The sequence below is a fragment of the Bos javanicus genome, chromosome 10 (assembly GCF_032452875.1).
Source record: "Bos javanicus breed banteng chromosome 10, ARS-OSU_banteng_1.0, whole genome shotgun sequence".
NCBI lineage: Eukaryota > Metazoa > Chordata > Mammalia > Artiodactyla > Bovidae > Bos > Bos javanicus.
The window spans coordinates 7,681,446-7,694,052 of record NC_083877.1 but is presented as its reverse complement, the minus strand read 5'-3'; the positions used below and the strand labels follow the sequence as shown (position 1 = coordinate 7,694,052).

General features: G+C 42.6%; 1 protein-coding gene across 2 annotated transcripts in view; it reads right to left on the bottom strand.

Annotated features, from left to right (window-relative positions):
* IQGAP2 (IQ motif containing GTPase activating protein 2) overlaps positions 1–12,607 on the bottom strand; it is a 307,710-nt gene that overhangs the window by 254,778 nt on the left and 40,325 nt on the right. For both annotated transcript variants that reach the window (XM_061430007.1, XM_061430008.1), the window contains exon 2: positions 4,617–4,716. In XM_061430007.1, the coding sequence (XP_061285991.1) occupies positions 4,617–4,716 (100 nt within the window). The remainder of the gene's footprint in view (positions 1–4,616; positions 4,717–12,607) is intronic.

The window sequence follows — 12,607 nt, the reverse complement described above, 5'->3', positions numbered from 1 at the left end:
GATGTTTCTCTATATTCCAACTTACCTAAGAATTTTTATCATAAATAGGCGCTGGATTTTGTCAAATGCTTTTTCTGCATCTATTGATATAATCACATGATTTTTCTTATTTAGACTGTTAATCGGAGAAGGCAATGGCACCCCACTCCAGTACTCTTGCCTGGAAAATCCCGTGGATGGAGGAGCCTGGTAGGCTGCAGTCCATGGGGTCACTAAGAGTCGGACACAACTGAGCGACTTCACTTTCACTTTTCACTTTCATGCATTGGAGGAGGAAATGGCAACCCACTCCAGTGTTCTTGCCTGGAGAATCCCAGGGATGGCGGAGCCTGGTGGGCTGCCATCTATGGGGTCGCACGGAGTCGGACACGACTGGAGCAACTTAGCAGCAGCAGCAGACTGTTAATGTGATAGAGCACATTTAATTGATTTTCAAATGCTGAACCAGCCTTGCAAACCTTGGATAAACCCCACTTGGTTGTGATTCATATAGTTCTTTTTATACACTGTTAAATCTGATTTGCTCATATTTATTTTATAGCTGAAGAATGCTTCATTCTATGGATGACTGTTTATTCCTTCATCAGTAGATAGACATTTGAGCTGTTTCTACTTTCTGCTCTAATGAATAACACTTCAGTGAACATTTATGTAAAGGTTTTTATATGGACATGGGTTTTCAATTTTCTTGGGGATATACCTAGTGGTGGAATTGCTGGACCAAATGGTAACTCTGTATTTAATTTTTTGAGGAGCTGCCAGACTATTTTACAAAGTAGCTCCACCATTTTACAATCCAACCAGAAATGTATAAGGGTTCCAATCTCTCTACATCCTTGCAAACAATTCTTTTTGATTATGGCTATCCTAGCATGAAATGGTATCTCATTGTGGTTTTAAATTGCATTTCCCTAAAGACTGATGTTAAGCATCTTGTCCTGTTCTTATGGTTCATTTGTGTATCTGATTTGGAAAAAATGTCTATTCAGAAACTTGGGCCATTTTAAAACTAGGCTATTTACTTTTTATGTTGAGTTATGAATTCTTTATATATTCTGAATATAAGTCACTTAGTAAGTATATGATTTGCAAATATTTTTTCCCATTCCATGGGTAGTCTTTTTAGTTTCTTGGTGGTATCCCTTTGAATCAAGAAAGGCTTAATTTTCATGATGTCTAATTAATCTTTTTTCTTTTTTTTTTTTTGGCTTGGGCTTTTGGTGTTGTCTCAAAAACCACTGACTCAAAAACTCAAGGTTGCAAAGATTTACTTCTGTTTTCTTCTAAGAGATTTACAGCTGTGGTAAATTTTAATTATCATAACAAACCATTATAATTATCATAACATTTTAATTATCATAATAAACCATTTAAAGATAATTTTTGTATGGTGTGAGGTAGGGATCTACATTGATTTTTATGCAGGTGTACATCCAGCTGTCTCAGCATCGTTTGTTGAAAGACTGCTTTTTTTCCCCCACTGAATTGTCTTGATCAAATGGTTATTAGGTTGAACTAGGCTTGCATTCCTAGGATAAATCCCACTTGGTGGTATATAAGCCTTTTCATATGTTGCTGAACTCAGTTTGAGTTTGTTGAGAATTTTTGTATTTGTATTCATAAAGGATATTGGTCTAAGGTTTTATTGAGGTATCTTTGTCTGGTTTTGGTGTCAGAGTAATACTGGTCTCAACAGAAAGAGTTAGGAAGTGTTCCCTCCTCTCACATTTTTTGAAAGAGTAGGAAGTTTTTTTTGAGTACTAACTCAATTTTTTTTTACTTGTTTTACATCTAAGATTTAGTTTTTAAAATTTCTTCTTGAGTCCGTTTTAGTAGTTTGTGTCTTTCTAGGAGACAGTACATTTCATCTAGGTTAACCAATCCATTGGCATATAATCATTTATAACATTCTGTCAACATCCTTTTTATTTCTATAAGACTGGCAGTGATATCCCCTCTGAATGAAGCACTTTTAAATGGTCTGAGATTAACAATTATAGAATCTTGAAATTATTAAAACTAAAATCGAAGATATATCTATTGGACTCTAACAATTCTGAAATTTAAAAAATTTTGAGTTACAGGACATATAAGCTAAATATCCTACCCGTTCTCACCTCTGGAAAGAAAAATAGAGGCAAAAATACAGAACCCAACACATTTCTAGTTAAAATACACCAAAGTCAGTTCAACTGAAATAAACAAGAAACAGTTCCTGGCTAAATTTTCACATTCTAAGTACACCATTCAATGGAAATTCAATATTCTAAAGCAACTACACTCACAGGAACACACACATGCACGCACTATAATACATCCAATATAATAAATGCCTAATGCATTAACAGTGTAAGAGAATCAGGCAATAAACTATCTCAAATAAATAACTTTATGAACAGAGACTAACTCACTCCATTTATGTTTTGAGTTTAGGGCCATCAGAATTCTGTATACTCTGCTTTCTGAAATCACAGCACATGTATTACTAGGCACATAATTTTTACATACTCCATAACCAAAAACCAACTTCCCAGAAAGTCACAAGAAATGTTCAGATATTAATAAAAGATTCATAAATACATATTACATCTAAACCTCTACTTGCAAGGTAAGTTTAGGAAAACCATCTTAAAGGAAAAACTGTGTATTTTACCATCTATTCTTTCAGTTTCAAAGAACTTAGGCTAATTGTTACGCTGACTTTTTGAAACTAAAATTTAAGTACACAATTCTGAAAACAGTAAAGAAGATGACAAGCTTCCAAGCTATCCTGATACCACTTTGATACATTCAGGAGAAAACTATGCTTGTTATCACCATACACCTGACTGGCACTACAGGTTAAAGAACACTTACAACCTTCTTAGTTGATTTTTAGGGGAAAAAAAAATCCATTAAGTAAGTAGGGCAGGCAGTGGTAACATCTTTATCATCCCATTAGAGAGGAGACACAGAGAAGGCAATGGCACCCCACTCCAGTACTCTTGCCTGGAAAATCCCATGGACAGGGGAGCCTGGAAGTCTGCAGTCCATGGGGTCGTTGAGGGTCGACCATGACTGAGCGACTTCACTTTCACTTTTCACTTTCATGCACTGGAGAAGGAAATGGCAACCCACTCCAGTGTTCTTGCCTGGAGAATCCCAGGGACGGCAGAGCCTGGTGGGCTGCCGTCTATGAGGTCGCACAGAGTTGGACACTTAGACACAACTGAAGTGACTTAGCCGCAGCAGCAGCACAGAGGAGACAAAACTGAACTTCCCACAGGGTTGACCTGTCCAAGGTCACAGAGTTCAGAAATGGTGAAGCTGAGACCAGAAAATCCAGTCTAGTGACTCCCAGTCAGACAGCTTTTCCTCTGTGTGACACTGCTCCCCACTTCTAGAAGCCTGGAGGCAAAAACCTAGAATGGACAGTGTGTATCAGGAAGAAGTTTCCACTAACTCTCCTGAAACTTTTTCATTGAAAGTATGCTTATTTTGAATGTCTGTGAATCCCTATCCTTATCTAACTGGAGCCACAATTTGGCTAAAAGCATGTTTTTAATAATCTTAGACATACAGTGAGTCTTCAGTGACTTGCAACCTGTCAACTTCCAGACATGTTAAATAACCTTTAAAACTTAGTCTTTAGAGCTTAGAGCTAAAAGGCACTGTGAAAACATTAAACAATCCTGGAAAACCCCCTTTTAAGCAATTTTGAGGCCAAATTAGTGCATGTGTCACTGGATGTTCTTCTACAAAGTACTGATGAAAATCCTCATTCTTTGAGCTCTGTAGGTAGTTATGTATAAGTGATCAGAGATAATTAACACCAACGACCATTAACTCCAGGTTTATTTTCTACAGAGATAAGAGAGCTGAAACATATCTGTCCACGGAACAATACTGTTGCTTGATCACAGTGCAAAGCATTAAGTCAGAATCTACCTCAAGGCATCCGGGCATTGCAGTATGCACCCAGCAAAGGACAAAGTTCTGATTCCCCTGATACAGAGGCCTAAGTGTAAATACTTTCTTTATCTTCACTTTCTCCTTGGAGAAGCCAACATTTCCTTATAATATAAAAAGTCTAAAAGAGTCAGTGCAATTTGCAGAGACAACATACCTTCAGTGATCACACACCCATGAGTTAAAAAGGAGACTGCTGTCATAAACCTGCCATCTAGCTTAGTGAGCAATGGACTTCAGTCCAACATGCTGTGGGCATGTAGGAATATATAATTACACATTAATTAATAATAATAGTGATAATTATAATCACTGGGGTAGGGTTGGGAAAAAGATCTAAGGATACTCTGAGGAAAAGGAAGTTGGTTTAAGTCTCTGCAGCTCCCCCAACATCCATGCCAGAGAGACGAGAAATTTTAAAATAATCTGTAATTTTCCAAGAGATTTCCTGGGAGGCTCTGAGGAAGAAAAAGGAACAGCTGCCTCCCTAGTGCCTTGATGCTGGCTGTGGGAGCAACTTTTTCTCAATTCTTCCACTGACAACACACAGGTTGATTCTTCTCCCATTACCTTAGTCCTAACAAGGCTGCAAATGAGTTATTAAAAATATAGTACCCAAAGCTCATCTCTAAGAGAAGGGGCACAAATAGACCAAGTCTGACTCTTACCTTTTGGCTTCCTCCAGGTGACACAAATATTCATAAGCGATATTCTGCCGCCTCCTCTCATCCATCTCCTCTGCAGAGAGTCTTTCATCATCTACAATAGCTGGAAAGAGAGGATAACATCACATCACTTGGAAGAACAGTGTTCAAATCATGAGACGACCAACCAGAAAAAACTCACATGCAGCTCAACACTGAACACTGAGAGATGGGAGTATTGAAACATCAACCACAGAAAGAGAATTGCCTTTGGATTTTACAATGTTATATTATTTCTAGCAAAAACTGCAATACTGAAGTATCAGTCTGTTCAGCTGCTCAGTCATGTCTGACTCGTTGCAACCCCATGGACTGCAGCACGCCAGGCTTCCCTGTCCATCACCAACTCCCGGAGCTTACTCAAACTCATGTGCATGGTCGGTGATGCCATCCAACCATCTCATCCTCTGTCACCCCTTCTTCTCCCGCCCTCTGAAGTATATATGGACATTACACAACAGAAAGAGAATAGCGATCAGACCTCACAGATGTGATGCCACAGGATTTAGACAGCCTCAAACCAACTAGAGGATGGTCTACCAGCAACTGTCCTCAGCAGGCTTCTAGAACTGGTCCAGTGGCTCAGAGAATCAGATTGTCCTGGAAATTCTGGGGTAGAACAAAGAATCTGCAAGGACTTGTGTTTCCCCACTCCTAGAGGGGATTGAGGCATCTCATTCAATCCCAATCCTATTTTACAGATGACAAAGTCACTAAAATCCCTCCCTTGCTTATGTCTCAGCCTTTACGAGGCTTTCATGGTCAACAGGTACCCAAAAGAAAAATGCAATGGAGACAGCCAGGGAGCAGAGACTTCAGGCCCACACCCTTTATTCTAACACGAGCCTAGTTTATAAACTGCCACACTTCAGCCCTGCTTTTCTGTAGAGGACTCAGCCTCCCCGCTTCCTGACTGCACTTCCTCTGCTTGTGGCCTCAACAGTACCCGGCAGCCGCCAACAGTCACATCAGCCAAGTTTTGGCTGCCTATTTACAGGACAACACTTCTCTCTCATAAAAAGAATCCCTTCCCCCTCTTCGGTCCTAAGCGTCCATTCTGATGGCTGTAAAATGAATTTGGTTTCTCGCTGGTTAGATTTCTCATCTAATGAAGACAATGTGTGTAAGCAGCACAAGGGGCAGGACCGTCGGGGTTTGCTCTTTTGTTCCCCAGTCGCCAGCTCCAATCAGCCGTTTAAACGGGACCCCTGGGCTTCCCTTGTGGTTTAGACAGTAAAGAATCCTCCTGCAATGCGGGAGACCTGGGTTTGATCCCTGGATTGGGAAGATCCTCTGGAGAAGGGAAAGGCTACCCACTCCAGTATTCTGGCCTGGAGAAGTCCATGGACTGTATACTCCATGGGGGCGCAAAGAGTTGGACAACTGAGCGACTTTTACTTCACTTCACTCCCAAGCAGAAGAGAGGATATGAAGGTCACTCATCCATTCCCCAAGAAAGGCCAAGCACACATCCGACTAATGAGGCACCTGAAACATCAATCTGGCAGGCAAAAGGAGTTAGGAGCAAGATCTGAACTCTTATTGGGCAAGTACAATGCTCAACACTTAAGATCTAAAAATAATAACCAAATCCTCAAAGACTTCAAAAGAAAGGGGAGATTATGTTTTCATCAATATGTAGATACAGATACAGCGACCCCGTGGACTGTCGCCCACCAGGCTCCTCCGTCCATGGGATTCTCCAGGCAAGAATACTGGAGTGGGTTGCCATTTCCTTCTCCAGGAGATCTTCCTGACTCAACGATCGAACTTAGGTCTCCTGCATTGCAGGCAGACGCTTTAACCTCTGAGCCACCAGGGAAGCCCAGATATAGATATAGATATGTATAAACATATATATATATAATATACATATATAAAATACACACACAAATATATAAAAGACAGAATACCATAAGCATGGGAATATGTACTAGATGCTTCCTTATTGAGCACTTAATTTCCTTCAAGGCTTAGGCAGAATTTAGTATGCAGTGTCTCATTTAAGTCTCAGGACTCTCTCTGAGGCAGGTATGTAATCTATCGCACTTTACCTCTGAGCAAACAGCCTGAGAAGGCATTTGCCCAAATGAAGAGCAGAGACATTAGAGCTAGAAATATTAGTCTGGGAGGGAAAAAAGCGAGTAGAGAACTTCAGGAAATGTCTTTGTTTATGGGTGAGGAAGAAAAGGAAACAGCAGAAGAGGCAACTAAAGAGCCTCTTGATGAGGGTAAAAGAATAGAGTGAAAAAGCTGGCTTAAAACTCAACATTCCCCAAACTAAGAGCTTGGCATCCAGTCCCAACACTTCATGGCAAATAGAAAAGGAAAAAGTGGAAGCAGTGACAGGTTTCATTTTCTTGGGCTCCAAAATCACTGGTCATGGCGACTGCAGGCATGAAATTAAAAGACACTTGCTCCTTGGAATGAAAGCTATGATGAACCAAAGGTCTGTATAGTCAAAGCTATAGTTTTTCCAGTAGTCAGGTATAAATGTGAGAGTTGGACCATAAAGAAGGCTGAGCACCCAAGAATTGATGCTTTTGAATTGTAGTGCTAGAGAAGACTCTTGGGAGTCCTTTGAACATCAAGGAACTCAAACCAGTCAATCTTAAAGGAAATCATTCCTGAATATTCCCTGGAAGGACTGATGCTGAAGCTAAAGCTCCAATACTCTGGCCACCTGATGTGAAGAGACGACTCACTGGAAAAGACCCTGATGCTGGGAACGATTGAAGGCAAAGGAGAAGAGCATAGCAGAGGATAAGATGGTTGGATGGCATCACCCACTTGATGGACATGAATCTGAACAAACTCCAGGAGACAGTGAAGGACAGGGGAGCCTGGCATCCTGCGGTCCATGGGGTTGCAAAGAGTCAGACATGACTTAGCGACTGAACAACAACAACGTCCCTCCCCCGCCCATTCTCCTCACTGTTACCAAAAGCCCCTTTGTAACACACAGTCCTACTGATGTTATTCTCTGTCTCCAAACCTTCGATGGATCTTCATTTCCTACAGAACACAGCTCTGGAAGAGAACATGTTTCCTCTCCTCCCCTACGTGAACAACCACTTTGCAGTGAACCTTCACAAAGTGGGCTAACCATCATCCCGAAAAGAATATACTTCAAAATTATGGTTTCCTCATTAGGGGTCACCTTAGAGGATACCTTGCATGCCCACACAGCATCACCTAGTCCTCTCTCTTCACTGTTCCTAACAGTTCATTCCCAGGACACCCCATGACTACTAGTTTCGTATTTTAATTTCCGTCTAAAGAATGCCTCCCACTTCTCACAGGATATTTTCATGTTTTGGTACCTTCATACATGTTAAAAGCTTGAAAGCAATAGCAAACTCCTAGTCAGAGTCCACCTGCTCATTTTACCCTCCTCAGGGGGTAAGGGAGGGGTCGCCTTCAAAAGGAGGCACTCTGCCTGCCACCTTCCTTCCGCCTCAACCAGCCCACCCAGGAGGAGGGGAGAAGCACCAGCAGGACTGTGCTCAGACCTCTGCCCCCCAACTGCCTCCATAAGCCATGCAAGATCCCACCAGCCCAGGGCTACGGGGGGCTCTCAAACACTGAGGTCACCACCCAAAGAGAAGATGTGACTTCATATTTGAGTTAAAACACACACTCGCCACAAAGCTTTACCTTGCTACTACAATGTACTGGCTATAGCTGATGGAATTCTACCCATCCTTAAGGTTTAACTCCAGGACCACTTCCTTCCCAAAGTCTCCCCTGATGGATTCTATTCACAATGTCCTCTCTTCTGGTACCGAAACTGAGCAGGACCCAGTGGGGGCCTCCTGGGGACAAATTCTTTACATGTCTTTCGTTTCTTGTTTGCAGGGAAAAGGTTTCAGCCTCCTAGACCTTTCTTCCCTGAGTACCAAAGGACAGATTCCAACAGTCACTAATCAGGGAATGGAGGAGAAGCAGGAAAAAAAGGAGCAGTCAAGAACCAATAATGCATCTATGGGGCAGGATCCTGGTTTCTCTTCAAGGAATATGTTTAACAATATATTTGAGTTCTTCTGCAGAACCAAGGCCCTCGCTCAAGAGGATAACTTCAGGCAGAGAACAAGATTCCCGAAGTACCGCCCTAGTAGCGCATCAACAACCAATCGGAAGAAAGCCACACACCCCTCAGCCCTCACCCCATGTTCTGCCCATAAAAACTGCTCCCTGAAAACCATGAGAGAATGTCAGGGTGCCGAGCATGAGCCACCCAATCTCCGCGCGTGGCCCTTTCGCTGCTCCAGACCCTCAGGTTTGGGTTTGTCTGGGCTCGCTGTGTGTCTTCCTGTGCGCATGAACCTGCATTCTGCGCCGGTGCCGACTCCACGGCTTTAACAGTAAATCCTACGAGACAGGCGTGTGTCCTCCAGGTGTCAGCACACCTCCCTGCAGACGCTGCACACTCCATGAAAGTACTGACGGGCTTTAAAATATCTGCCTGGGGTACTCTTATTTGCCCATTTACGTTGAATAAAGGATGTGGTCACTGATGAAGGAAATACAGCACTGTTCTGTAGACTTCACTCGACTAACATTCAATTCACAGATTCTATGAGCCAAGCAAGAGTCAGAGCACCAGACACGGGGCAGTGAACAAAGCAAAAACTGCATGTCCTCATGGCACATTGTACACATTCCTTCCTTCCCTCCTAACCTGGCCCACATCCCTGGCCACTCCTCTTCCAACCACACACACTTCAACTTCACGTTCCTTCCTTCATGACCTATTGTGTCAAAGTGAACACCAAGGTTACGAGTGTGAGAACGTCTTAATTACAACAAAAGCAGATCTCTCTGGGCCACAGAGCTTGCCTGCAAATATTTCTGCATTACTCAACATTTACTAAGTAGCAACTTCTGATAAGGGACACAGGCATGATACTAACCCTGCCATTTAAAGAGCCTTCACAGAGCTGATAAAATACACTTCAGCATGGCACTCCCACCTATAAAGCACTTTTCCATATTATTGTGTGTTTTTCGTCATCTCCCTGAAAGACAGGCGTTATCTCTTTCTTACAATTGAGAACAGGGTCAAGCCAGGGGAAGGGACTGCCATGGTTACTGCTGGGTCAGTGGCGGAGCCGGGGCTGCAGCTGAGGGCCCCCAGTACCCTGGCCCTGCTCTTTGCCCAGCGCCACGCTGCTGCTGCCGAAGTTGAAAGGGCCTTGTCACTGTCAAGCCCAAGGGAAGATCACTAAAGTGCCTTCAAAACTGCTTTTTAAATTGATTAACTGAGACTTCCTCTAAAGTCCATCTTTACTTGCTGCCTTGAACACTAAGAAACACAGGATATCGTGAAAAACTACTTCCTGAAGTATTAGCAACTCACAAAACACTTGCTGTAATGTTAGCCAACATTGGCTAAAGATGGTAAAGCAAGCACATTCTATGGAAATCACAGTTCAGTTCAGTTACTCAGTTGTGTCCGACTCTTTGCGACCCCATGAACCACAGCACGCCAGGCCTCCCTGTCCATCACCAGCTCCAGAGTTTACCCAAACTCATGTCCATCAAATCGGTGATGCCATCCAACCATCTCATCCTCTGTCGTCCCCTTCTCCTATTGCCTTCAATCTTTCCCAGCATCAGGGTCTTTTCAAATGAGTCAGCTCTTTGCATCAGGTGGCCACAGTACTGGAGTTTCAGCTTCAACATCAGATCTTCCAATGAACATCCAGGACTGATCTCCTTTAGGATGGACTGGTTGGATCTCCCTGCAGTCCAAGGGACTCTCAAGAGTCTTCTCCAACACTACACTTCAAAAGCATCAATTCTTCGGTGCTCAGCTTTCTTTATACTCCAACTCTCACATCCATACATGACTACTGGAAAAACCATAGTCTTGACTAGACGGACCTTTGTTGACAAAGTAATGTCTCTGCTTTTTAATATGCTGTCTAGGTTGGTCATAACCTTCCTTCCAAGGAGTAAGCGTCTTTTAATTTCATGGCTGCAGTCACCATCTGCAGTGATTTTGGAGGCCCCCAAAATAAAGTCTCTCAGTGTTTCCATTGTTTCCCCATCTATTTCCCATGAAGTGATGGGACCGGACACCATGATCTTCGTTTTCTGAATGTTGAGCTTTAAATCAACTTTTTCACTCTCCTCTTTCACTTTCATCAAGAGGCTTTTTAGTTCCTCTTCACTTTCTGCCATAAGGGTGGTGTCATCTGCATATGTGGGGTTATTGATATTTCTCCCGGCAATCTTGATTCCAGCATGTCTGAGGTTATTGATATTTCCCCGGCAATCTTGATTCCAGCTTGTGCTTCCTCCAGCCCAGCGTTTCTCATGATGTACTCTGCATATAAGTTAAATAAGCAGGGTGACAATATACAGCCTTGACATAGTCCTTTTCCAATTTGGAAACAGTCTGTTGTTCCATGTCCAGTTCTAACTGTTGCTTCCTGATCTGCATACAGGTTTCTCAAGAAGCAGGTCAGGTGGTCTGGGATTCCCACCTCTTTCAGAATTTTCCACTTTGTGCTGATCCACACAGTCAAAGGCTTTGGCATAGTCAATAAAGCAGAAACAGATGTTTTTCTGGAACTCTCTTGCTTTTTCGATGATCCAGTGGATGTTGGCAATTCGCTCTCTGGTTCCTCTGCCTTTTCTAAACATTATAGGGTTTATTCAGAGGTTTAAGGAACAGAATGAGTTGGTAGAAAAGCTTTCGAAATAGAACTATGAAGTCAGAAACAGAAGGAACCCTAAAGAGTTTATTTTCCTAAGAACACCCACAAAATCCACTGTGAAAAGAGACCCAGACCGTCTTGACTCATGAAGGAGTTGGCACGGTCACTTGTTCACTTCAGCTACTCTACTTGCCCCTTCACACAGGAGACCAAGGCCACCACCTCCTTTGCGTTAAAATGTATTCATTTGTTCAACAAATATTAGAGGGGTTGCTCTGTGCCAGTCTGTTCTAGGGAACAACACACCAAGTCCCTCATGAAGTTTTTATTAAACAACTGAAAGTCAAAGTGTTAGTGCTCAGTCCAATGTTTTTTGACTCCATGGACTGTAGCCCACCAGGCTCCCCAGTCCATGGAATTCTCCAGGCCAGAATAATACTGGAGTGGGTAGCCATTCCCTTCTCCAGGGGATCTTCCCAACCCAGGGATCAAAGCCAGGTCTCCTGCATTGCAGGCAGATTCTTTCCCGACTGCTGGCATAACTACAGGATGCTTAGAGAAGTGGGGATATACTGGAGGGAGCATTAGCAAGAGTCACAAAACCAGGGATGGGAACCCCCATTTTACAAAATGGTATTAAGGAAAAACAGGTTGAGAATATGATATGAATCATCAGTTCATAGAAACATGCCACAATTTAGTGTTTGATGGACACACTGTTATTTTGCGTGACTCAATATTTCTGTAAGGAACTCTGAATATCCTCAGGTATATCATTCAACTCAAATGTGTACTGAACCATCTTGTAAGAGTTAAGACTGCGCTCACCTGGGTGATAGACCCAAAGCCTTGACATGGGAGATTCACCTAAATGGGTAAATCCTCACTCTCAGAACTTAGAGAATGGCTACCAGAAATGTATACCCCAAGGAAGAGAACTGATTCTGAAAGCCTAAAACTGGGAAAAGGGGTGAGATACCAAAAATGAGAGAACCCCAAGTCTGAGATTTCTAGTAAGCTGATACTCAGTAAACTGACCCGTGATATATTCTGGCTTCCTACCAGCTTCCTGAAGCATTTCACAGCTACTTAATCTGAAGTTTTACAGGACCACATGATCAAACTTCCCTAAACTGAAGTTTCTTTTGAAAAACAGGCAAACCTGGGGTTGAAGTTGTTAGCAACCTGAAACACATTCCCAGGCACTCTAAAGAAATTGAAACGACAATAGAGACTGCCATCCTACCTGTTACAGACATTGAGTTTCACCAAGCCATGAAAATTATGAGA